The sequence below is a fragment of the Medicago truncatula genome, chromosome 3 (genome assembly GCF_003473485.1).
Source record: "Medicago truncatula cultivar Jemalong A17 chromosome 3, MtrunA17r5.0-ANR, whole genome shotgun sequence".
Lineage (NCBI taxonomy): Eukaryota > Viridiplantae > Streptophyta > Magnoliopsida > Fabales > Fabaceae > Medicago > Medicago truncatula.
In genome coordinates, this window is record NC_053044.1 from 41836873 (window position 1) to 41862732 (window position 25860).

Below are 25860 nucleotides of genomic sequence, written 5' to 3' on the forward strand. Positions count from 1 at the left end.
TAGTAATTTATTTGGGTTTGTCTAACATGTGCAACATTGCACATGTTAAGATATCTAAAAGTAGTAATTTTTTATTGAAAAACAAAACTTATTTATTAAAAAGCTACATATTTAATATGAAATGCACAAGTTCCAAGTCAAAATTACCACTTTAAACTTCTTAACATGTGCAAATTTGCACATGATAGAAAAACCCTTAATAAAATAATTGTCATTTAGACTACAAAAACTACATTATTAACAATTTTTTTTTTCTTCATGAACACAACCCATAAAAAAACATGTAGTTTAATTTTTTATGAGCAAAATAGAACGATCAAAGCTCGAGAAGCGCTAAGATATAGTTTAGTTTGATTTAGTTCGGTTAACTCGAATGAACCAAATAAATTTAAAACTCAATTTTATATAATTATTTATCGAACTTCATTTATAAACCTAGTAAGTTGAATTTTAATTATTTATAGTTTCTTTTGTTTGTTTTGTGAGAAGATTCGATTACACACACTTAATTTATTATTTGTTAAATTAGATAATTGATTTTAAATTGTTTTTCTTGTTTTGTACATATTTATGATGCTATTTATGTTTGTCTTTTCTACACCTTATCTTATGTTTGGGATATATTTTATTTTAATTCAACCTTTACCTTTTAAAAAAAAAAATAGTTAAAGATTTAAAAGTTTGACTTTTTTAACAAAAAGAACTTACTATTAAAATGTATGATTTTAGCAAATGACATGAACTCAACTAGTTGAATCAGCCTCTCCGTAAATTTAAAATGAGTTGAATTTGAACTAAAATTAAATTTGAGTTGAATTCAATTTAAATTTCAAACTTAATCAATTCTTATGAAATGAATTGGAATCTTTTCGAATTCAACTTGACTCACTTGTCATTTCCCTGCATGTACAGGGTTTGTTCCAAATCTCTTTGAAATTCAACTAGAGAGGTGACATATAGAAATTTTTTTTTGAAGGAAGGTGACATATAGAAATGAAAGGCGTTAAAATATCTTAATTAACGAGTAAACTTTTGAGATAGTAAAACACTTAAAACGATCACTTAGCAAACAATCATTTAATAATTGATAAATAATGTCTATATTAAATATATTTTTTTTAAAGAGTCCATATATTAAATGTTATTTTCAATATATACTATTAATTAAATAAAATTTTTATTTAAAAACATTCTTGAACTAATGGGTTTGAGTTTAACGGAAAGAGTTATACTCGCACAATCCGACGAATAAATGTTTAAATTCTGACATAGAGCGATACTCATATTTAGTGTCTGATATGTCTTAGATTAAAATTATATATTTAATGTTCTTAATTTTTATGTTCTCAATTTAAAATTTAATTTAAGCTTACAAATACATTGGACCAACCTTAATAGAAATAATATAAAAAATGTTTTTGGTAGAATTTCTTCTTACTATCTAACAAGTTAAAGAACCCCACCCACCCATCTCACATGGGAGTCTCAATCATCAAAATAAAGTAGAACAACAATAATTTTGATGTTTATAATTTCCATTTCTGTATTAAGCTAACACCCATGGGCACAGTTGATTGCGATTCCATGGTCCACCAGTCAGCAGTTCTTGCAACATTGGACCACTTCCACAGTTTTCATCAAGTACTTATCAAATGAAGTGGGGTCCATGTGGTGTTATTTTGGCCACCATGCACATAATGCGAGTGTGACGTGTTGGGTCCCATGATGTTTGTATCTTAGAATTCAGATTGTTCACTTCACTGGTTACTCCTACTGTTATCAAGAGTAACATTCATTCATAAGTAATTCAATGTGTATGTCCATATGCAGCTTGTTCATGCCTATCCCTCTTTAAGAGATACATAGTACTAGAAATGCAGAAATATGGCCCAGCTCAGTTCCTTTATTTTCTGTACCTTCTAACACAATTAAGGGCAAAGTTTTTTTTTTATTTTTATTTAACGGTTAATGTTAGTAGTATAGTTAGTATTATGTTGGGAATGAGAATCAAATTCTTCACATACTTATTTCACAACTCTTTAAAGAGCACAAATTAAAGGTAAGAAACCAAAGGAGTTCTTAAAATTTGGATTTGAACTATGACTTAACTTAACTATACAAAATCGAGTTGTAAAGTGAGATGTTTCGCACATAAAAATACATTTTCATGTGATATGTCATTAAATGTGAGATTTACAATCTCCTCACATCGAAGATCGACTAGACATAGTGATCTGACAAAAAGTATGTCATTAATGTATGATAGGTAAAATTTGATACCATCTTAAAATTTTGTTTGGTCTATCTCAATAGTACAAAATTGACATGAGAGGTGTCAATATTTCTTAACTTTTCTCGTCCTTTATTATCTTTTTTCTTTGTTATTTAGATAAACAACTCAAACTTAAAACCCTATTTACCCCTCCTCTCCATTTTCCTCCAACCAAACACATCCAATCTAATGTGAAATTAAATGAGAGATCAATTGGTTAATAAATTCCCTTTAAAATGAATCGTTTGAAAGAGCTGAGTTTAATTTTTAGATGAACTTAATAATTATTGATTAGACTGTACTTATTCTCGAATAAACTCTGGATTATTATAATTTTTTTTTCTTAGGAACCGGATGATTCGTATCACATTTAAGCAGGGTTCAATTATAAAAAGAATAATAAAAAATAGTAACTCTAAAATTATAATAATCATTATATAGTTTCTATTAAAAAAATATATTATATAGTTGCAATTTTAAAAAAATTCAGAGCATACAAGTGCTTTTCCTACCGAGGAAAAAAAAAGCGCATCACCTGAATCCTACATAAATCCTCCACTAATGTGTAGAGATATCCTGGTTTAATAAATGAGGCTTATACAGTACAGTTAGAAAATTGACTTTTTTAGAAAAGTTATTTTGTTTAGCCAATAATATAACTGCTGATATCATATCAGCTAGTGTCATGTTGGTGAACCGTTCTAAAACTAAATTTTACATTATTACAAATCAGTCATCTTACAAAATATTAAGGGAAATTTCAATCTTAGTGCATAAATGAAAATCTATGTTTAATTTTGATTTAATCAGGGACACAATTGCAATAAGTAAATATATAATGACACACATTATGGGCAAATGTGCAATACATCATATAATCTGTCATGACATGGATTAAATACACAAATGTTCAATGACTGACCATTTAACTTCACCAAAAAAGTCATTCTCATGACTTCACCATATAATTTCCCTTACTAAAAAGTTGAAAGAGTTTCTATTTTTTAATTTCTTTTAGTATACAAACACCACATACACAGTAATTTTGTGACGAACCTTAATTTGGCATGTCATAAATTACCATGGAATGGATGATTTTGGTTTCCAAATATTTTCACAAAACAAGATATATGAATAACTATGATACTAGAAGCAAATGTTTTGGCAGCAAAGGTAATAACATGTCTAGTTGATATAGAAGTACGTTTTTCCCACCTCATCATGTGAATGAAACAGAACATGTCTGCAGCTGTTTTAAGAATTCTTCAAACAATTCAGTAAAATGTACTAATTCAAAAGGTAAGGCGTGGTGAAATTGAGGTTTTTATTGCAATAAAAAGTCAAATAAAATAAATGAAATTCTTTGGTAAAACTTATGAAAAGGTAGGTATTTGCATGTCATTTTCACTATGAAAATGAACGATATCGTGAAGTTAATTACTGGAGTAGGAAACGCGTTTCAATTAAAAGGATAAGTCCACCCCACGTTACTACAAATATCAGTTAATTATTAGAGACGTGATGAACTGAAATTTCCATTTTAACTCAACCAAGGTCCTTGAACACTTCCAAAACAAGAGATCCCGGAAACTAATGGTAGTAGTCCTGCTACATGACTTTGCCGTAACTAAATTCTTATTTCATTATCACCTTAAGTGTAGTATTAGGCTTAATTTTTATCTTATTTGTTGACCAAAACTAGGCTTAACTAATCTTTCTATGTTATAAATGAATATAGTCATATCATAGTTGCCAATTATCGTAGAGATCACTTGGTTGCAAGTCACTATTGGAAGAAGTAATTAAATAAGGGAGAAGTTAAGTTGAATGAAAATGTAGAAGCAACAATTAATTAAATTGTTGGCTAATGGTTATATGAATAAAATGACATCATATATAATGTTATATATCAAAAACTATATATTTATCTGACTCATTAATTTTTGGATCATTCTTGATAGTTCCTCTCAAATACAAAATGTGTAGGTTTAATTAATGATGACAAATTGACACAAATATATTTTTTAATCTCTTAAGGTTTAATTAATGATGAGATAAATTGACACTTAAATATATTTTTTAATCTCTTAAAATTGAAAAAGTGGGAGCTTTCAACACCCTAATTTTGCAAATGAGTCGTGTTGGTCCCTCTCCTTGTCTTTGTTAGTTGAAGTGTATGCTGATGTACTATGTACTATTCAATGAATTAGGGCATGTTTAAATCAAATGTGAATTTAAAAAATCGTAGTGGTTGTTAAAATGCAAAAGTAAATTATTGTAGAGGGTCAACCCCACATTTTGAAGTACCATTTCCACTGCCACCACAAACTAGAACTTCATTATGGGCGGCATAAACCACTATGAAATTTATGCAAACACCTGGTTTGCATCGTCCGACTGTAAATTAGCCTTGATAGCTACTCCAAATGCAGTTTTTATTATGTTTTGATTTTATTTTAGAGCATTTTTTTTCTTTCACACCGGTCTCTGACCCACCACTGGTGGGTGACTAATCCGGCTCATGCGTAGAAACATACGCACTGCCGAGCGTTGTTTCCCCTGAGAATCGAACCGGTATTCTTCAGATACGTCCTTGGAAGAAGCTCCTTGCTACCGAAGTCCAAACAACTTAGTTATTTTAGAGCATGTTTTGATTTAGTTGTAACTTGCTTTGGATGTTAATGATATACATTTTGGATGATATTTTGAATGTAAATGACATGTTAATATGTTATGCTTTTAGCTTATAAAATGATCTCTATATTGTGAATGTTTTTATATAAATGGCATGTTATGCCTTTAGTTTATGGATAATCTACTTTGTGAACGTTAATTTGGATGCAGCCTATGGGTGGCCTATATATATTGTTGCAATATGTTCCTTTATGAGTCAGTATCACATCTATTTCTTTGATGTACTTTATCAGCTGATCTTTGGGCTCTTGTTTAGAATTGGTTAGGCATTTCATTTGTGCATGTTGGTGAGCTCCGACAACATTTTACTCAGTTCACTAAGATGGCGGGTATGCCAACCTATTCTCATTTATTTTTCAAGATTATTTGGTTTGTTACTATTTGGATCCTTTGGAAGGAAAGGAACAGTCGGGTATTTCAAAATTTGGCTTCTACACAATTTACTCTCATTGAAAAAGTGAAGCTTCATTCCTTCCTTTGGATGAAATCTAAACAGGTGGCTTTTGCCTATACTTACCACGATTGGTGGAAACACTCAATTCTTTGTACGGGTGTTCGTTTGTAATTTTTTGGTTGTGATTGGTGCTTTATTTTTAGGCACCATAACTTTGTAAATATTTCCGGTGTCCTCCTTGTGCGAGGGGCAACACCGTTGGGTTAATAATATATCTCATTTTGATTTGTTAAAAAATAAATATATGTTCCTTTATGTAGCTCAATTTAAGCTATGTTTGAGTTGATTCAATCTTAATTCAATATATTTTTTAAAAAATAAAATAAAATATTATGAGTTGATTCAGTCTTAATTCAATATTTTCCTTAAAAATAAAAAATAAAACTTTATCCAATCTTTATCACAATGGCTGCTACATACTAATAACAAGAGTCAGAAACTAGAGAACACAAATTAATCTTAAACTTCAAAATACTTTAAAATCTGACCATAAACAGGATTGTCCTACGATCACGACAACCTACAACTCAAATACAACATAAAAATTAGCAAAATAAAATCCGTCAAAGTAACACTAACACAAAATCTTGGCATTCTAAGTTCAACTAAAACCCATTCAAAGTTGAGCATAACCTTTGACATTGTTTTTTCGTCTTTTCTAATTGCACCAGTTGCGCTCACAATAGATACAGATTCACTTACTTTAACTTCCCGACGAAACACTTCATCAACCCAATCAAAATGATTACAATTGTCTACATGATCCTCAAATGATAAGCCACAAATATTACAAAATTAATCGATTGCACCATCAAAATCATAATCATAATGTTATGCATTTACCACATGAGTATTGTTAAAATGTCATCAATTCGGTGTTTAGAGTATTCTCATAGTCAAAGACCATCTTCTTAGTTTATTTTTATTTTTTTTAGATAATATAACCAAACTTTACTCTAAAAATTTGTATTGTAACTTGTAAAGATGGATGAAGGAAAAAGGGTAGCTAGGTAAATAGTTTGTATATCATAAAGGTAGTACGAACCACCTACGACTATGAGGGTTCACCTTCTTAAGGTTAAGTTCACATGATTGCCCAAACACAAAAACATCAGGTGGATTATAATGTTCTCCCCCCACTTAATCAATCGACACGTGTCACTTTTCGTTTGATTTCACCATAAGTCAAGTCAAGTAGTCAACTGTGATCACCAGTCCCCTCCAACCATTTTAAGGTTTCTTCTTCCATTTTTCTTTGAATTTTTTCCAATTAAACATCAATCATTTTCCACCGTCCGATCTATTCTAACTTTTTCCATCAACCCCACCCCATCTCCCTAAGGTTAATAGGTACACTTTACGTGTAACACAAAAATGCTTTTACTCCCTCATCACTTACATTTACCATATACTAGTTTTTAATTTGAATTAGTTTTTTTTAACAATGTCTCTATCATTGATTTGTATATGCTTAGCTCAACAAAGCACAGGCCACCATGATAAATATAATTAGCTAGCCAAGCTGAGAGAAATTGACAGGAAGAGAGAGAGAAGTCAAAAAACGTTACATTATTTGATTTTGGAGTTAGCATTAGCACTCTCATTAGGGCTTGATTGATAAAGATGGTTTTGCTCACATTCTTAATACACGTACCTCTCACCATCACAACTTGATGAGTTATAACACTTCACACACACACCAATACCATCTCTTAATTATTAAATAAATGCAAAAATACTAAAAGAAAAATTCTTAGGTTTTATATTTTGTAATTTTTGTGAGTGGATATATAAATATTTGAGTGTAAGAAGATTTGTGAGGTTGAAGAGAAGAAAGATGGGAAGAGGAAGAGTAGAGTTGAAGAGAATTGAGAACAAGATCAACAGACAAGTTACCTTTGCAAAACGAAGAAATGGTCTTTTGAAAAAAGCTTATGAACTTTCTGTTCTTTGTGATGCAGAGGTTGCTCTCATCGTCTTCTCCAATAGAGGAAAACTCTATGAGTTTTGCAGCACTTCAAGGTATAATAAATACGTATTCATTCAAATGAGAATGATTAATAATTAAGTCTAACTTAACATATATAGTTAAAGAACATTATTAATAAACATCTCTACTAAATGCTTTTGATTCTTGTTACAAGGTTTGTGTATCTATTTTGTTGTTTATTATATGAAAAAACTGAATTTCTTTTTCCACTGTTTGAGTTTTTGCCTTTTGTGTGAATGTCTTGGCGTTTATAGAAGGTTGAGTATTTCTGTGAATGCATTCATGTTAGATCTGCATCTGGAAAAACAATTAACCCAAACAAACAAAACATTTATAATATAAAAAAAAAAAAAAAAAAAAACAAGAAACAACACTGTTGTATTGTATATTCTATCTTGAAGTGTTTGTTTTTTTTCTTTTGTTCTCTAATTTTGTTTTTCCCCAAACCCTTTGGCTTTCACTTTCTTTCCCTCTTTTAGCTATCAACACATCAATCCAAAAATTTCTGGTTTTGCTTCATTTGTGTTACAAGCAGATCTGGTTCAAAAGTTTTTCCCTAAAGCAATTCAGGCTTCATTTTAGTGCAATTTGGTGTTGGGAACACAAACATATCATTAAATTATGTTAAGTTTTAGGAGCAAGTACTGTGTCTGCTTTTGGCTTTTGAAACACTCAGACAACCTAACTCATGTCTCATTTTTCTTTCATCCAATTACAAGCTAACACACACACACTCATTTACATCTTTGAGTCTAACTAGGGTTTCTTTTATTTTCTTTTGTTTCTACAATTGGTTCTTCTTTGTTTTCTAACAATCTTTTCATTTCTTTCTTCTCTTGTTCTCTTGTCTTAATTAAATTTTTTCTCTTTTTCAATCTTCCATAGATTCCTTTTTTCCCCTCTTTATTATTATATCAAGCTTTATAATATTGTTATTTGTGTTTTAACTTTTCACTTCAACTCAACCATTTATTTTTCTTGTTAACATAGCTTTATTGAGATTGAGAGTAAGATGTTTGATGTTTTCCTTTTCATCATGATTCATCTAAAGCTGTTTACATATGTAGAGTGTATAGTGTTTTATCTCTCTCTCTTGGAAAACATCTAAGATCTTAAAGATCTAATTGTGTACCAAAACCAAACAATGGTGTGTTCCATGGATCTACTTGTGGATTTGAAAAGTGGCTCATAAATGAGCTACCTCACTAGTGGTAGAAATTTGCATCAATTTCCAACAGTTGCATTTGTGGTTCATTTGATTATGTGAATGTTTATATATTATTTTAATGTTAATGTGCAGCATGCTCAAAACGCTTGAGAGGTATCAGAAATGCAACTATGGAGCACCTGAGGCTAATGCTCACTCAAAGGAAGCTTTGGTATTGGTGATACATCTAACTTTGCCTAATTTGATCACAGCAATTTGTGTTTGTTTTTGTTTAGGTTTAGCTTGTTGAATTATAAAACAATTTTGAATGGAAAATGTTAATTGATAGTTGTTAATTTGTTGGTTAAGAGAGTCAAACTCATGTCGTCTTCATCACTCCGAATCTTTTTGTATCCCTCCTCGCAAGTGTAAATGGCTTGAATAAAAATAGAAAATGAAGGAACATCTAAGAGAAAAACTAAGGAAAATTCTACAAGTAATTAGGAAGGGAGAAGAAACATATAGAGAGAATGAGATGAGAAGTGAAAAGCACGATTTCCGCATTTATGATGAACTATAAGATCGAATGCGGATCCACGACAAGAAGAATAAGAATGTTATTGATTAGAATTGGTTCATCCAAGAACCTTGAGAAGCAAAACTAACCCCCAATTCAATCCAATATTCAATATCAAAACTAATGCATTAATTAAATGAAAAATTATCACGACATTATTATTTATAACCTACACAAATGAAGAATATTGTCCACCCCACTATAAGGTCCAATAAGAAAATAAACGATATAAACATTAATACAATTAAAATTCACTAAAGAAATATTAACACATTGGTCCTCAAATTTAATGCCAACATAATCTACAAGGCATGAAAAACAAAATTAATCATTCCAATGGGATCAAATAGAAAGTGATAAATCAGAAAATATGACAAGTAATAGTCTCTTTTCTACCAACAACACATGCATGCATAATCAAGATTAAAACACAAAGTCACCTTATTTCTCCTAACTTGACATTTTGTCTTAGTTTATCCTAGATTTGACCTTTTCTATGAAGAAGGTATACACAAATGACAAAGGGGAAGTATTATCAATTGATATTTCCTTTAGTGTGGAACCGATTCATATCTTTTGAGTGAAGTTTAAAGTTTGAGGATTGTAAATGAAAAAAATGTAATCGATAGAGATATTCTACTGTATGTAATCGGTAAATACTCTGCAAATAATTATGAATAGATTCACTAATAAGATTTTGGACATTTATGATGAATATGCATTGATGATATGTTTTTGATAAAATAAGATCTTAAGATGCAACGTTTTTCCTGCCAAAAATGCAGGAATTAAGCAGCCAACAGGAATACTTGAAGCTGAAGGCACGTTATGAATCTCTACAACGCACTCAGAGGTACCGATACTTGATCATATATACTTCTAAAATAAGTACATGATTGTAGAAAATAATGAGCCAATGAAGTATTTGACTTGTACATTAGGAACCTTATGGGAGAAGATCTTGGCCCTCTAAGCAGCAAAGATCTTGAAACACTTGAAAGGCAGCTAGATTCTTCATTGAAGCAAATCAGATCCACAAGGGTACTCAACTTTACACCGTTGCCTTTTTTGTCTGTCTCATTATGTGCTGAGTAACATTTTTTGGACTTATTTTTTATTCTATAGACCCAATTCATGCTGGATCAGCTAGGTGATCTTCAACGTAAGGTATGATGAGAACAATCTTTCTTTCCCTTTATCATGTTTTCTATCATATTCCTCATGCTCACTTTGTAATTTGCATCACTATACTTGTGAAGGAACACTTGCTATGTGAGGCAAACAGAGCTCTTAGACAAAGGGTATTTTTTCTACTCATGATATTATTGTGAATAATTATATATATTCCTACATATGGTATTGAAATTTGAGGGGTTGGTTAATGATAGTGACTTGTGATGTTTTTGTTTCAGATGGAAGGGTATCAAATAAATTCACTCCAACTGAATCTGAGTGCTGAAGATATGGGATATGGACGCCATCATCCAGGTCAAAACCAGGGTGATCATGATGTATTTCAACCTATTGAGTGTGAACCAACGTTACAAATTGGGTCGGTGTTTAGTAATCTTCATTAAAAAATAAATCATATGTTTAAGATTTTAATTGTATATTTTTGACATAAAATTTTGTTTAAGCTTATGCAGATATCAGGCTGATCCAGGATCAGTGGTGGTGACAGCAGGGCCAAGCATGAATAACTACATGGGTGGATGGTTACCATGATGATGATGATGATGATAATTAAAGCTATATAAAGAGAGAGTGTGAAGCATGCATGCATAAAGATCAATCTCACTATTCCAACTTTCAATTTTATCTCAAAGCAAAAGGGAAATAATTTGTAATACTATCATGTAATGTAATTGACTTAACTAGCTATATCAATGTCTACGTACCATGTAGGCAGAATAATATAGTAAGCAGTGTTTTGTTCTTTGTAAGTTTTCATAAAATGTTCCCCTTAATTGCTTCCATCACTCTTTCTCCCATTACATATTATTATTATTATTATATTAATAAAAGCAATTGTTTGGGTGCATCCATTGCCTGGAATTTTCTATTTTTATCCTCTAGTTCTGGAGTTTGTTGTTCACTTATGATGACATGACATTAATACACAAGTTTGTTTCTCTTATAATGATTTGTAGCTAGGAACAGTTTGTCTAATTGTATTTTTTTTTTAGTTTCTGCAAAATAACAAAGTACAGTAATTAACTTATTGTATCTCGTTTTAGAAAAGGAGCCTAGTTTATATCATTTTTACGCTACAACAAGAAGTCGAAGTTTGTATAGTTGGATATCTCACTCTTATGAGACATTCTTTAAACCATATCCAATGGAGTTTCTTTATATATTAGCAAGTGATGTTTAATAGCTACCTCTATTGAACGATAATTAGAATACATACTTAACCACAAGAAAGTTTTGGTTGGGCACATACTCAACACTTCAATTTTCGGCACACACTAAACCAAGAAAAAATTAAAGAAAAATAAAAATTATAATATATCAATTGACGTGACTAAATACTTTTTATTTAATTTTGTTAATTTTATGTAAGTATGTGTCCAAAATTAAAGTATTGGTTATGTGTCCAGCCAAAACTTTCTCCTTAACTAGAACGAACTAGAACGAAGAAGAGAAAAATATAAATCAATATTGAAATATAATGATTTGAAGTTACTATTAAGTACTCCTTCCGTCCTAAATTATAAGCAAAAAAAACTCATTTTCTTTGTCCCAAATTATAAGCAAAAAAGATCAACTTTTATCATATTTAATTATGTTTTTTCAAAAAATAATCTTTTCCAAAAGAAAATTAAATGCAAAGTACATTTAATTTTCTCTCTTTTTCATTTTCTCTATAATTAACTACCAATGAAAATTATTTTTACATCTCCCTATAAAACTTATTTCAAAGATAACACAAAAAACTATATATGTTACAAACTACTATGTTTTAGTTTTCTTAATAAGTGTGATTTTATTTTTTTTGTTTATAATATGGGACAGAGTGAGTAACATATTCAATAATTTTTGGAAGTGTCACATTGAATAGGTTATATGCTTACTACTTTTAAAAATTATGAAAGAGTGATATTTAGGTGTGTCATCCGCTTAAAAACTCTTTCTAAGAGTTTTCAATTACAGATATTCTTGTTGTTTCCTAAAATTTTGTTTGGTAGTTTGGAGAAGAGGGGAATGAAAGACTTTGAGAACAGAAATATAAGATAAAATTTAAAAATCTTTCACATTTTTTAAAAGAGTGTTTTTTTAAAGAGTGATAAACTAATGTTTATAATTAATATATTTTAAATTTTGAGAATATTATAATAATATATATTAAATTTGAAGAATTTATACAAACCTTCTAAGACTCTCATCCAATACAATTTTTTAGTTCCCCTAAATGACGAAGGTTCTAATATTTTGAAGAAAAATAAGCCCCTCATCCCAATATCTTCTATTTCTTCCACTTATTCTTTCCTTTTTTTTCCAAACTTTCCCTTCTCTTCTCTTCCCCGTCAAACTCGCAAACAAAATTTAAGTCAATATTTGGGCATACATGCGGATGTTGTATGCTTTGAGTTTTTCCTTCTTTCAATCTGAGTTCTTTGACAACAAAAAGGTTTGTCTACTTTAACATCCCATTACTCAAAGTTCTGAGTGTATGATTGGTGTTGAGGTTTGTGTCTTTAGAGAAGGAGCAACTCATGGAGAATTACTCTTCTCCCATCCAAAATTGCTCCCTCTCATACAAACTGACGAAAATACCTTACACATAACTTAAGTCACGTATGTGTTATATTCAACGTGAGTTAAGTTACACTATTAACAATTTCATTAATCATTTATGTGTTATAACGAATAGAAAGTCAATTTTGTCTTTTTATTTATTTATTTTTTTGACAAAAAAGGAGATTAGTTTTGGCTGTGAACATTAATATGATTTCAATATTGCACTAAAAGAGAAGAAACTAACACATCACATGTTGTATTGACCATCGAGGAAGGCAAAGATCCAAAGGAACCTTCACCATAACCCCTTGGACGCCAACAGGCATCACAAGCATTTTTATTTTGAGGAAAACGCCATTAATATTTCAACTAGATAAGGACCATAAGGTCACACACGTCATGAAAATCTTACGTACTACTAGTATATATAAATAGAATGATAAAATATTATTTTGACGAATGATGCTAAAATGTTTCAACAAAAACAAAACTGCTAGAGTGTAATTCATTTTTAATCTTTAGTTTTTATAATGTTTGATTTTCAGTTTATTAAAAAATGTTCATGTTAACTTTCACATACAACTTTTAATTTATGTTACATTTTATTTTGTTTATCATTTTCAGTATCTTTTTTGGGTATCATCATCGTTCAGTATGATGATATGCAATGATATTTGTAAGTTAATTTAAAATATCTTAATAAGATACACATTATATTTATTTGTGGCTTTTATCAAATTTTGATTGTAAACAGTAAGAAAAATAATAAATTATTTATTTATTATATAAAACAAAATAAAAAATTCAAAATTTTAATAAAGGGATAAATTACACAAAAAAAAATAAAGGAATAAATGGAAAAGACAAAATATGTTTACATAGCGTTGCATATTTCGATCATACACATTATAGGATGCATCTTATTTAATGTGTCTTATTAATCTTATCGAGTGTTTTTAATGCTTTACAATTATTTATGATGGTATATTTGGAAAAATATTTGCATTGATGTTAATGTTTTTTTTGTTTTTCTTATAATAAGGATTGTAGGAAATATATTTTTATAAGTTAAAGGCCAAGTTGAGTTAATTTATGTAATTTAAAGCCAGATTAACCCTTTTTTTTTTTTTTGTACAAAACCAATTTTAAAGTGAAGAGATCAAATTACAAGATAAGCAAAAAAAAAATTGGATACAAGATGAGCAAATTGATCTATTTTAAAATTTAAAGATCACATTGAACTAAAAAAAAAAACAATGGATCCAACCACAAACCATGAGGTATGATGATGTGTACCAATGAATTTTATCTTATTGCTTCCTTCAAGATAAAGCAACCTCTTTGCCTTGCTGGCATTCCAACCCAATACACTTTTTCAACCTTTTTAATCATCATCATAATCCAAACCAAACAAAAACAAAAACAGAATGTCGTTATTACAGATTGAATCATTCAATAAATCTTGTTACCCCTTACCACCTCGCTGCTTATCATTCAATTCAAACCCCAACACTTTATTTTATCTCATTGGAACCAATCTTTCTTTCCACCAAACTCAGTCAGTCCCAATTTTCAACTTTATCCATTCGCCTCGTTTCTCCCAATAAACCCTTAATCTTTTCTTTTTTTCTTTCTTTTTTTCATCAAGATAAGGAAGACATAAACATTAAACATAAACCATAGTACTCTCTCTGTTTCAACCAAGATGATGAGAAGAACACGTGAAGATGAACAATCACGTGCTTTCTACGACCTATCTGCAATCCTTCTCAACCTCCTCCGCTCACCACCAACGCCGTTGAATTTCTCCAATCATCCACCGGAGCAACCGTTACGGCGTTTACCTCCACCTCAAATCTCACCCGCGGGTTTTGCCTCCCTTCTTCTGGGAATTTCGATGGCTTTGATGCTCTGTGGATCTGTCACGTTCTTTATTGGGTTTGTTTTGATGCCATGGGTTATTGGATTGATTATGGTTCTCTATGTTGCTGGAATTGTTACCACTCTCTCTGATATAGGTCGTTCTGTTCTCTGTTATATCATGGCGGCGCCGGAGCCACCGCCGCGTAAAGATATTCCAGGTAAGATAACAAATCTTTCCTTTTTTTCTCTCGTACTTGTTTGTTGTTCAATGATTTAACAAATGTTTATGTTCAATTTTGATTTTTTTTTTTTTTTTTTTTTTGTGTGTGTGTTGGGTTTTGGGCGTGTGAGAACATATAGGGAAATGTTTCAAATTTTCCAAAGAAATAGGATGCAAAGTGATATGTTTTGGACATAACCCCAAATATGTTCGATTTTGGCTGATTGGAACCTATGATTTCTTTGAGCTGAATTAGAGGTGCGATAGGCAAAATTTGTTGGTTTGATCATAAAAGACAAGGTGTGTGTGAATTTTGTGGGAGCGTAAGGAGCAATGTAATGAACTAAACGTTTAGGACCATTAAGATACCCATGCATTGCATGTCTATCCAAAATCTTAATACATTATGTATATAGATTCACTTGAGATGTTTGGCTTTTTGTAGCATTAGGTTTATTTGTGTTACCTTCTTAAAAAGCAGCTTATACTACTCAAAATTTGATGTTTGGCTTTTTGGTGCCCTTAAAAAAATGTTGTCGTAGCTGCGGTCCCTTTTATCATGTGTGGCTTAATTTTCAAATTTGTGTTGTTGCAGCGTGGAAGCTAATGTGAGTACCAATTGGAGAAAGAAATCGAAGATACATCGTTTGATTTTGTGGCGCATCATGCAAGTTACGTATATAACAATTTCCACATTATGGAGCTTCCTTCTCCTCTTATTATTAGATGCAAGAAACGTGGATATATGGTTTTTTAAATCAAGTTACTGAATTTTGTGGATATGAAATCTCTTTGCATTACAAATATAGGGAAGTAAAAATTATGTGCCCCCTCCTTCCCCTGTTATAAGTTGTTTTTACTTACATGAGTTTATAATTGAAATCTTAATATTAGGATTTGTTAATTTCCTTTTGTTCAGTTTGAAACATATCATTAACTGTATCATAAACTATAAAGAGAAGGAAAATATGATTTGGCTCATTGGCTGTACTAAGAAAGAATATTTGGAATCTGTATGTACCATACCAGCCGAAATTATTTTATTTGGCACATCGTTACTTACTGTTTTTGAGGTTGCTCTATCCTCCATGGATTTTGACCTTTGCCTGACATTTTTACCTATAATTGGAGTAGTCTTTATCTAAAAAAAAGAATTTCTTTCAAAAAAATAAACTGTCAATATATTTAGCAAATTAAAAAAATTAACAATAGTTATTACTTTTTGTAGAAACGTAACATTAAAAAAATTATAAATTGATATATATATATATATATATATTTTTTTTTTTTTTTTTTTTGACAATATCTTTTTTATATTTATTGGTGGCAAATGTTTGTCTAGGATCGGCCTAAAGGTGAGGATATATAAAGCTTTAGCTTTAGGCCCGCCAACAAAATTTATTTGACATTTTTTTTGTCTTCCACTTTTCACCCTTTGTGGTGCGCCTTCTAAATTTCTTATTTTACCCCATTTAGATTATATAATACATTCCTACAAAATCAATTACACACCTTAATTTCATTTTTCATCCAATTTCAGCACAAAGTTTAGTTTTGATTATTCATCTTAGGAGCATAAGAAAAATTGATTACGCAGCTTAATTGCATTTTCATTCAATTACACAGCTTAATTGTATTTTTCATCCAATTTTCAACACATAGTTTAGTTTTCAGTTTAACAAAGAACCAAGACTTAAACACAACAATATTATAATCAGAAGCCTTTTATGAGGTAGTAATTTTAAATACTTCGATATTTATTTCAAGACTTAAAAAATATAGCTTTGAATTATTATTTTTCTAATTATAAATGAATTAACAAAACATTGGTCGACTTTTAGGGTTTGTGATTGTGTGAAGAAGATATTAACTTTTCTTTTGTGTGATTGAGGTCACAAAGGTTGAAAAAGTAGACACAATTTAGATGGGTGGGGAAGAAGCAATCTTATGTTTTTCTTCATGTATACTTATTTATTTATGTGGGACAGGGTTTCATTATTATATGTTGTAGGGGTTTGCTTTGCCAAAAGAGAACCAAAGCTTTGTTAGTAATACTTTATCAAAATGGAATAAAAAATAACAGGAAAAATGCAACACAAGGTCGAATGCTTTCCTCATAGTTCATCAATACGTAGTACACACCTGAGGATCTGAGGCTTGGAGCCCTCTATTTTTGTCCCTTAAGATTCGTCTTTCTTTTTCCCTTTCTGCTCTTCTGCAGCAAGAGCATTTATAAACTGACTCTGTTCCTCTTACCCCAGCTCTGGAAGCTGCTTTCTTGACATCCTCAATTCCTTCCTGAATCCTTCTATGCCTTGCAAGCAATTGGACGTGCTTCTCTTCCAAATCTGCATATTGTTCTAAAAGTTGTGCATGGCCTTCAATAGCCATATGTATGGCTTCCTGAAGTTCCTTATTACACTCCCTCTCAACATCTCATTCGTGTTTCCTCTTTTAAGCTAACAACCTGTTAGCTTAAAGATCAGCTCTCAGTTCTTCAGAAAGAGAAATCCACCTGCTTTCTGCCTCAGTCCATTTAATTCTTGTTCAAGTTTTACTTCAAAACTGTCTTTGATTGATGCTTGAAATCCACAAGGATTATTTTTCTTCTCAGTAAGTTGAGCCAAATCTTGATCAGCAATGTTCATTTTGTTGTGATTTCCTGATACAAAATTTACTTGAACGTGGTCTTCAACATCTTCCTCGTCAATCTCCATCTCCTCATCACCATCTTCATCAACACAGCATAATGATGACGGTCTATTAAGGCTAAACTGTAATATGTTCAAGCTTTTTCGGACCCAAGCTGCTGAATGACCTCCACTTGGATCCATTGGATTGTCAACATTTTCTTTAATTTGATGCAGTTCATCCTGTTCATATCTTACACTTCTGAGTTATTCAAATGAATTTCAATTTTCATAGAATGGCTAAATCAAAACATGACTGAGAATACTGGAAGAGAATATACCTTAGGATAAAAACATGACTGATTTTATCCTGCCGCAACTTCATTAACAACTGCCTTGTTCTTGATGGCTTTGGCACGTTGTGCAAATCTCAATGTACAGAAAGTTTCACTCCTACAATCGGAATACCAAGTCTTGTAAAAAATTATAATACAAAAGGATTACCAGGGAAAACATTTCAAATGACCGGTGGATTACATGCTACATTTCAAATGTCAATCTGGAATCTCTGTATGGTATGTGCCGCTGCTTTCCTGTTTGAGAGACTTCCGCGAGAATGTTTATCAAATTCCTACAGTTCAATTTAACCTCATTAAGAACTAGCTGTACAGCTCCAATAGAAATCGTTGATTCCAAAAATCACCCACATCTCTGCCATAATATAGTTTGGCCACTATTCCACATTTTCCTCTTCTAAAATCCATTGGTATTTTAATGTTAGATTTTACCAGAAGATTCCTTGAACTCGGATCCAACAGATCTGTGATTTGTTCATTGTATATCTAGCAAAAACAATTTTTGTGTTATTATGCGGACTAAAATTACAAGGTGAATGCCAGGAACATTGAAAGATATAGAGTCAATCAACCAACCTCAAGAAAAGAGCATTGGCATTTGGCACTGATAATTAAGCTGTTCATCAGAATGTTTAGTTTGCTCCTATGCAGCAATTACAACAGTCAAAAAGACAAAACACTGCAAACGATCTTCAAATAACTTAATAATGAATAATAAGGCTTACTTCAAGGTGAAGAATTTTCATCCATGAACTCCTCGGTGGGTAAGACACCATCCATAAGGCTCTCAAGGCGAAGAATTTTTTCATCCCTTGTCTGTGCAATTATGGCATTGTAGTCCCTCCCATTCTTGTATTGTTGTACCTGCAAACATGGTGGAACAGTCACAAATCACAAAATAATAAGATGGTTTTTGGTAGACAAAGGGAACCTACCAAGCGATTAAGCTGCATTATTTCAGAATTTTGCTTTGCACAAAACTCCTCTAGTGCCATTTCTCTCCTTATCGATCCTGCCAAGACCTTCTCTACTGCCTATAACCCAAGAGCAAGGAATTCTAATTATATTGAAAAATGCACTAATACTGTCACACTTACTTTGAGAACTTGCTTCTTTGGCTTATCAGCAGACCCAGAACAATCAAAAGGTACCAACTGCAGGTTTGAGTTATTGTCAGCCTCATTGACATCAAGTTGCGCTCTGTTTTTACAGTTACTACAGGTGAACAAAATAGAATCTTTTTCAATATTGTCATCATGAAAGGTCTGCCCACCCACATCAACTTTGTCAACTGGGACAGTTAGTCTGGACTCTCTTGGTCGTAAGGATAACCTATATGATGACTGCCTCAAAGCTGCACTACGATGACTATCTATAATTTCAAGACCATGGCAAATGCTTGCTGCCTACATCAATTTTGTCAACTGGGACAGTTAGTCTGGACCGGTCTGACTAGAAAAGGCAGTAGATGAGCTTTTCATATTGCCAGTTATTATTGCCAATTCAATTTCGACATGAACATCGTTCTGACATTCTAAAATGATTAAAAATGATAATATTTACCCCTCAAAATAAACATCCAATTTAGTACTCAACTGGATGATCATATTAACCTAGTCTCCCTCTGCAATGTTAATAATAAAAAATGATCATTAAAATCACAAAATGTTAATCAGATTTGTCTGTCTGTTTGAATCTATTATCATTTATCAAATTCGTCTATCGTATTATTCATGTAGTAATAGAGGAAATTAACATTTTGCAATTTCAAAAATGAAATTGGGCATTTAATCATGAAAATAGTTTCCTGAGCCTATCAAGTATTGTCATCAATCAACTTCTTTTTTTTCGTAATTAAGGTCATTATTATGAAAGACATTTTACAAAAACAAGGCAACAAAACAGATGCTCCAGAACCCAAAGAATATCCTCGTATTACTACTTTCAATGAAAGTTGTATCAAAAGAAGAGTCGTCAATTCAAATTATGAAACAAACAGTCAATGAACCAGCCATCAACTTAAACAAGGAAAAGAGCTTTTAGGCAAAGAAGAAAAAAACAGAGAAATTGGCCATCATTTCAGGAACACCAGTCTCGAGCATTCTGGAACATGCGCAACCAAGGACTAGGTCCCTTCTTATCAATATTCCACGACTTTGGATGCCATGGAAACTGCCACATTTAAAAGCAACGCTCTGGATGAGGCATCATTGCAAGATGTCTTCCATCGGGAGAACAAATAGCTGCTATTCCTAAAGGAGAGCCATTCACATTGAAAGGATATGTCTCTGTAGGATTACCAGCGTCATCACAATATCTTATAGGAGCCAACTCTGAATGAACAACACGTTGTAACACATCTTCGTCTTGGAAATAAGCTCTTCCCTCACCATGAGCAGTCCATATCCCCATTGTACTACCAGTCATACCTTTGAACATTATAGCCGGTGAATCCTTTATTGTCACATTTGTAAAGCGGCATTCAAATCGTCCAGACTCGTTGTGAATGAACCTAGGTTGCGATAGGTCCCCACCAACACCATTCACACCCCCAACTTGAGGTCCCGGTACCCATCCCAACAAAGACATGAGTTGACAACCATTGCATACACCTAAACTGAAAGTATCGGGACGCTTGTAAAACTCTTGAAACTGTCATTTCTAAATCCACCAACAAACACAATTCCACGAAACTCTTGTAAAGAGACCAATCCATTAAGAAGGTCTGACATAGTAACATCCCATGGTTCAAAACCGGCAGCATGAAATGCTGCAGCCATTTCTCTGTCTCCATTGCTTCCTTCTTTTCTTATCACAGCTACTTTAGGTTTTAAAGCAGCAGACGTGTGCTTATCATCGGTGAAGGAAGGAGTATATGTCAGTTTCCATGAGGGCTCATATCGATGTTTTAGTCCTTCTCTCTCCATATCCACACAAGAAGCCAATCTTTGGAATTTTCCCAGCTGAAAACTAGTATCTTCCCATATGTCCCTTAAAATACTAGTTTTTTCTTCTAAACAAGTCACCCCATCAACCTTAACTTCGATCGATGGATTGACAGTAACATGACCGATGGTTTCGACCAAAACTCCCACACTGTTCAATTTATCCATCACAATAGCCAAATTTTTCTTGCTTACCTCAAGAACTAACCCATGCTCTTCTGCATATAGTGTTTGGAAAAGGCTCTTGCCTTGTGAATTCAAGTCCAAAACAAGTCCACAATTACCTGCAAATGCCATCTCTAAGGAACAAACTAGTAGTCCGCCATTACTGATATCGTGACCAGCGGAGATCAGTTCCTCAGTAAGAAGCTCTTGAATACCTTCAAAGACCTTTTTAAGGTAAGGTATATCATCGAAATCAGGACACTCATCTCCAACTTGGTTAAATGCCTGTGCAAGAGCAGATCCACCTATCGGCGCTTTCCCTTTGATAAATCAATATGAAGCAAAACACTGTTGTCTTCAAGTTTTAAATCTGGAGTCACAGTTTTTGTAATATCAGGACAAGTAACATAAACACTGATTACAAGATTTCCTGGAGCCCTCACAACTTCGCTTCCGGAATGAGCTGCTGTCTTTTCCTCCATCAATAGCAATACCAAGTTCAATCATTGCTTCCGACAAAGATACCGCAGCATCATACATGGCAGCCCCTTCCCCATCAAGCTTGGCAGCATACATCCAATTTCCACTTGCCTTGACATCAGAAAGTGAAGTCACCTCTGCAACTGCGCTTTCTTGGATAAACGGTACACGATAGAAATGAATAACTTGCGCAGGAGACTTTTCAACCACCAAACCAGATTGTTCTTGTACTGTACTTGCAGCACTGCCACCAGAAACCACAACTCTTGGACTTTGTTGAGCTTGACATCTCAAACGCAATGATTTTGGAGTTGAACTCAGAACACGGCCCCTATTACAAAGGGTACCCCAAAGCAATTGACGTGTCTGTTTATGAGGCTTCTTTACCAAAAACAATGTTTGCCTGCATGTACCCTGAAACCAAAATCACAAACCCCGTAAACACAATTGTGCTAAGTATGAGTATTTTATGATGATAACAGAAAGAAAGGGAGTAAACTAAAATGAAAGCAACCTGAAGGAATTCAGATAAGCCAATTTCTCCAGAAGCTGCCATATAGGCGATCAAGTAATTGAAAGCTCTGAAATAGAGAATTGAGAAGTATACAAAATAATGAGAGACTGAAAAAAAGGTGCAATGCAATAGATAGAAAAGGGTGTAAGCAGGGACGGAGCCAAAAATTTAGCTTAGGGTATAATTTAGTAAAGAAAAAATAAATTTTCAAATGCACAGCATGTACAAGAAATTTAAGAAATATATATCAAAACTTAATATTGCCAAACAAATATAAAAAGAATTAACCTATATATACTTATTATAAGAAGTCAAAATCTTTATTGTTTGAAGAAAATTGCCTTGATCTCTAGTTATCAATGATTCGTCACATCTTCTAAAAGCGCAATGATTCATTTAAGAGCAACATTGTGTGAGGAATTAACATTTTTCCCATGAGATAAAAAAAATGTACAATCTTCTCCATTATTTACTTGCCTCCAATTTCCAAATCCATTTGAATTAAAAGGACTTGATTTTTAGTAAATAAACCCTACATACTAGTGTAAATTTTTTCAAAACAAATATTGGAGGCATCATGGCCTCTGTTGAGGTTGCCCTACATACTAGTATAGAAAAATTTAAAACATCTTCTGGTAAGTACTCTAACCGCGTAAGCTTGAAATAAACCCTACATACTAGTGTAAAAAAAAATTAAAATAAATTTAGGGGAGACCATGGCCTCTGCCGGTCCCCCATCTAGCTCCGTCCCTGGGTGTAAGTAAGTAGTATATGTTGGTGTGAATGAATAGAGTAGAGTCGGTACCTTTTGTATTGATCAAGGATGGGTGCAAAGAAAGAGTAACTGACAGCTGTGAAGGTTGCACGGTGGTTTTCTGTAGTAACAAAAAAATATTAGAAATTGTGAAGAAGAAAAAAGAGAAAAAAGTGTGACGCGGGTGTCTAAGGAGTGTAAAAGTGTGTCGAAGCAAAGTTTTGGGACACTTGTCTAACAGTGTAACAGGGGTGTCGAACAATGGGACGCGCTTAATGCTAGAGCCTAGAGGTGTCCGTGCTTTGGAGGTGCAATGCAAATATGCAATAGAGAAAAAAGGGTGTAAGTGAGTTACTAGAGAGAAAAGTGTGTAAGTAAGATAATGGAAAGAACCTGCCAGTCTAACTGTTATTAATACATAATTTAGAAGAAAAAACACATTCAGGAAAAGAGTAGCTTCAACTAAACAGTAGCATCACGTAACAAAGTCTAAGTCCAAAGGTAACTAATCAAGGTTGTTTGACATTTCATATATGTGCTAAAACAGTTCATAGTTTCTATAGTGGTTATGTGAACTGAACGGTGATGATGCTAGGATGCAGTAATTGGATCCAACCGTGTTTATGAAAAATCGAAGAATGAAGAATACACATGTAGAATGAAAAAGGCGGGAACGAAAGACTTACCAACTTTTTGTGTTGCAAACAACTTGAGGAAGAGAGGGTGGCACAACTCTGAGCTGAAACAAAGGGGAGAAGCGAGCTTCCTCTACTTAAGATTATGTTGGCGAGCATGGCTGAGCCCAATTTAGAAACATGTCTCCTTTAGATATTGTGAAGCCAAACTTCTCTTCTCTATCTGCTGCGTAAACAACCAATTGTATCACACCAATTAGTAACCATAAGGGGTTTTAACGATTTATTTATGTCGAATATGACTGGACTAGAGAGTATAACCTAACTACTTGTATGTACATAATTTAGGAGCTGTTCATATCATGACATAATATTTGCAAAATACTATCACTAAACTGACTATGTCACCATCAGGTCTTAGATATCTTGATACCTACACTGATTTAAAAAATTCTAGATTTTCAGCAACTAGGTCTTTACCATCAGGCTTAAAGCTGCACAACTTATGAAGTTAATCTCTCTTGTTTAAGTTTCACAGCAAACAAATGTCAAAACGAGCCCATATTAACCTTGGTCTTAGTTAGTCTAATATGTCGCTGCTAAGACCCCAGTGATGGCAGTGAGTAGTAAGAAAAAAAAAATGCTTGCTCTATTTACCACTTTTTTTAACCTAGTAACATAGCTCAAATCAAAAGGTTCTAAAGCTTGTATTGTACAGCATTGCAACACATTAAAATTTGCTTTAGTTTAGGACTGGTTGAAATGTCGAGATTGGTTGGCTGAACATTTCCATCCAACCTATGTAAGAATTACCTTATCACTCCAACCTATGTAACTACATTCCTCCCACAAACAACATAATTGACACATACGATACAACCAACCTATAGAGCATAGATTTAAACATACACATCAAATAAACCATAAACAAATTGAACAGCATATAATAGTGCATTCAATACTGATTAATAAGAATTTAAACATTAAGGACAAACTATCAAAACTCAATCTAAGTAAACAAGAAACAAAGAGGACGGAATCGGTCATAGATAAGTTATTCAAAACTGCATTTCTCATAATCTATGAAGAGAGAATGAGTTCTTTTACAACACAACAACTTGGGAAATAAATCAAACTAAGGAAAGAGATAGTCTACTATTTCAAGGCAAGGCCTCTCCCTTAGAAGAATTCGAGAGCTTGGTCTAATGGTCTCTCGTAATCAATAACTGAATTTTCATATCTTTTTAAAATCTGTCTCATAACGTATCTGTTGGTTGTTGGTCTAAGAGTTTGCTGCCTCCAAACAATTAAATTAAATATGATGTAATGAAACTTTGAGGTCACAAGCCAAGATCAACTTAAATAAACTTAGTAGAGATATAAGTGTACTTGATCAATCCAGTTTTAACTTCACAGCACCATAACATTAACAATGCAGGTGGTCACAGTCAAGGTTGAGATATATGTGTAACTGACAAATTAAGTTTCAACATTTTGGTGTGAATGAATGAATAGAAGAGAGTAGAGTTAGTACCTTTTGAATTGAGCACAGAGAAACGAAAGAGTGAGTGACAAAGGCGAAGGTTGTTTTCTGCAGAAACAAAAAAACGATTACAAATTGTTAAGAACAAAAAAGAGCAGGGGTGTGAGAGAAGCCAGTAACATACCTTTGACGACGGATGCAGTTGACGGCGATTCAGAGAAAGAGGGATAGGGTGCGGTGGCGACTGTGTTAGCGGAACAAAGTGGTGTGACTATGTAATATAAGCGACATGAATGTAAGCATCACTCTCTTTTTAGCATTTTCTCTAACAGTCACTCTCTCATTAGATAAGATCAATGTATGTCCCACCATTTTGTGTGGGTTTAATTTTTAAAGTGTAGATCCACGATAATTTAAACCAATAAGAGAGTGAGTGTTAAAGAGAATGCTCAAAAGAGTGCTGTTAGCATTCCTCGTATACGTCAAGTGTAAAAAATGGTCATGTTAGATAAAAAAAACATATTCTTGTGAGCTTAGCCACTTGGTAAGGGATAATGCATATTATATGCAGGGGTCAGGGTTTGAACTCTGAACACCCCACTTATTCACCTTTAAGGTGAATTTCTCTGGCCGCTAGGCTACTTGACAAACAAAAAAAAAGACACATATTTTAGCCTTGTTATTTGAGATTTTTCTCATTTTTGACCTTATAATATACGTGAAGTCCAAAAGATCGACCTAGAGGTTTAATTTCTTTATGAATTTTTTCATGCATGTTTAAGACGTTAAAATACAGTTTAACACAAAAAAATTAGAATTTTCGAATGGAGTAGAACTAATTATGAATTTTTAAAGTGTCAAAAACTCAAAAAACAAAGCAATGGAAATTTTGACCTAAAAATTGAATTTTGAGTTGATTGTTTTCATACACAACTATAAA

At 32.6% G+C, this 25860-nt stretch overlaps 2 protein-coding genes and 1 pseudogene across 3 annotated transcripts; 2 read left to right on the forward strand and 1 right to left on the reverse strand.

The window, feature by feature from the left end:
- The first annotated feature begins 6984 nt into the window (after positions 1-6984).
- Positions 6985-11113, forward strand: LOC11427564 (MADS-box transcription factor 1). Of its 2 annotated transcripts, none has more exons than XM_003601701.3 (8): positions 6985-7442; positions 8711-8789; positions 9920-9987; positions 10076-10175; positions 10260-10301; positions 10394-10435; positions 10547-10686; positions 10781-11113. In XM_003601701.3, exons 1-8 carry the CDS (start codon positions 7258-7260, stop codon positions 10857-10859), a joined length of 735 nt encoding a protein of 244 aa, XP_003601749.1. In that variant the 5' UTR covers positions 6985-7257; the 3' UTR covers positions 10860-11113. The 2 variants fall into 2 exon arrangements, with proteins under 2 accessions (XP_003601749.1, XP_024635953.1); XM_024780185.2 differs by having other exon boundaries at positions 6993-7442; positions 8711-8795.
- Positions 11114-14297: 3184 nt separating this feature from the next.
- On the forward strand, positions 14298-16008 carry LOC11438518 (uncharacterized). Its single transcript, XM_003601702.4, has 2 exons — positions 14298-14956; positions 15554-16008. The coding sequence occupies exons 1-2, from the start codon at positions 14581-14583 to the stop codon at positions 15568-15570; spliced, it is 393 nt and encodes a 130-aa protein (XP_003601750.1). The 5' UTR covers positions 14298-14580; the 3' UTR covers positions 15571-16008.
- A 3759-nt stretch (positions 16009-19767) lies between these two features.
- Positions 19768-25223, reverse strand: LOC11429077 (probable phosphoribosylformylglycinamidine synthase, chloroplastic/mitochondrial; annotated as a pseudogene).
- Between the last annotated feature and the right edge of the window lie 637 nt (positions 25224-25860).

Coding starts and splice junctions, on each gene's coding strand:
- LOC11438518 (XM_003601702.4), top strand. CDS start 14,581: ATGATGAGAAGAACACGTGAAGATGAACAATCACGTGCTTTCTACGAC.
- LOC11427564 (XM_024780185.2), top strand. CDS start 7,258: ATGGGAAGAGGAAGAGTAGAGTTGAAGAGAATTGAGAACAAGATCAAC. Junction 8,796..9,919: donor CAAAGGAAGCTTTGGTATTG/GTGATACATCTA, acceptor CCAAAAATGCAG/GAATTAAGCAGCCAACAGGA. Junction 10,436..10,546: donor ACAGAGCTCTTAGACAAAGG/GTATTTTTTCTA, acceptor TTTTTGTTTCAG/ATGGAAGGGTATCAAATAAA.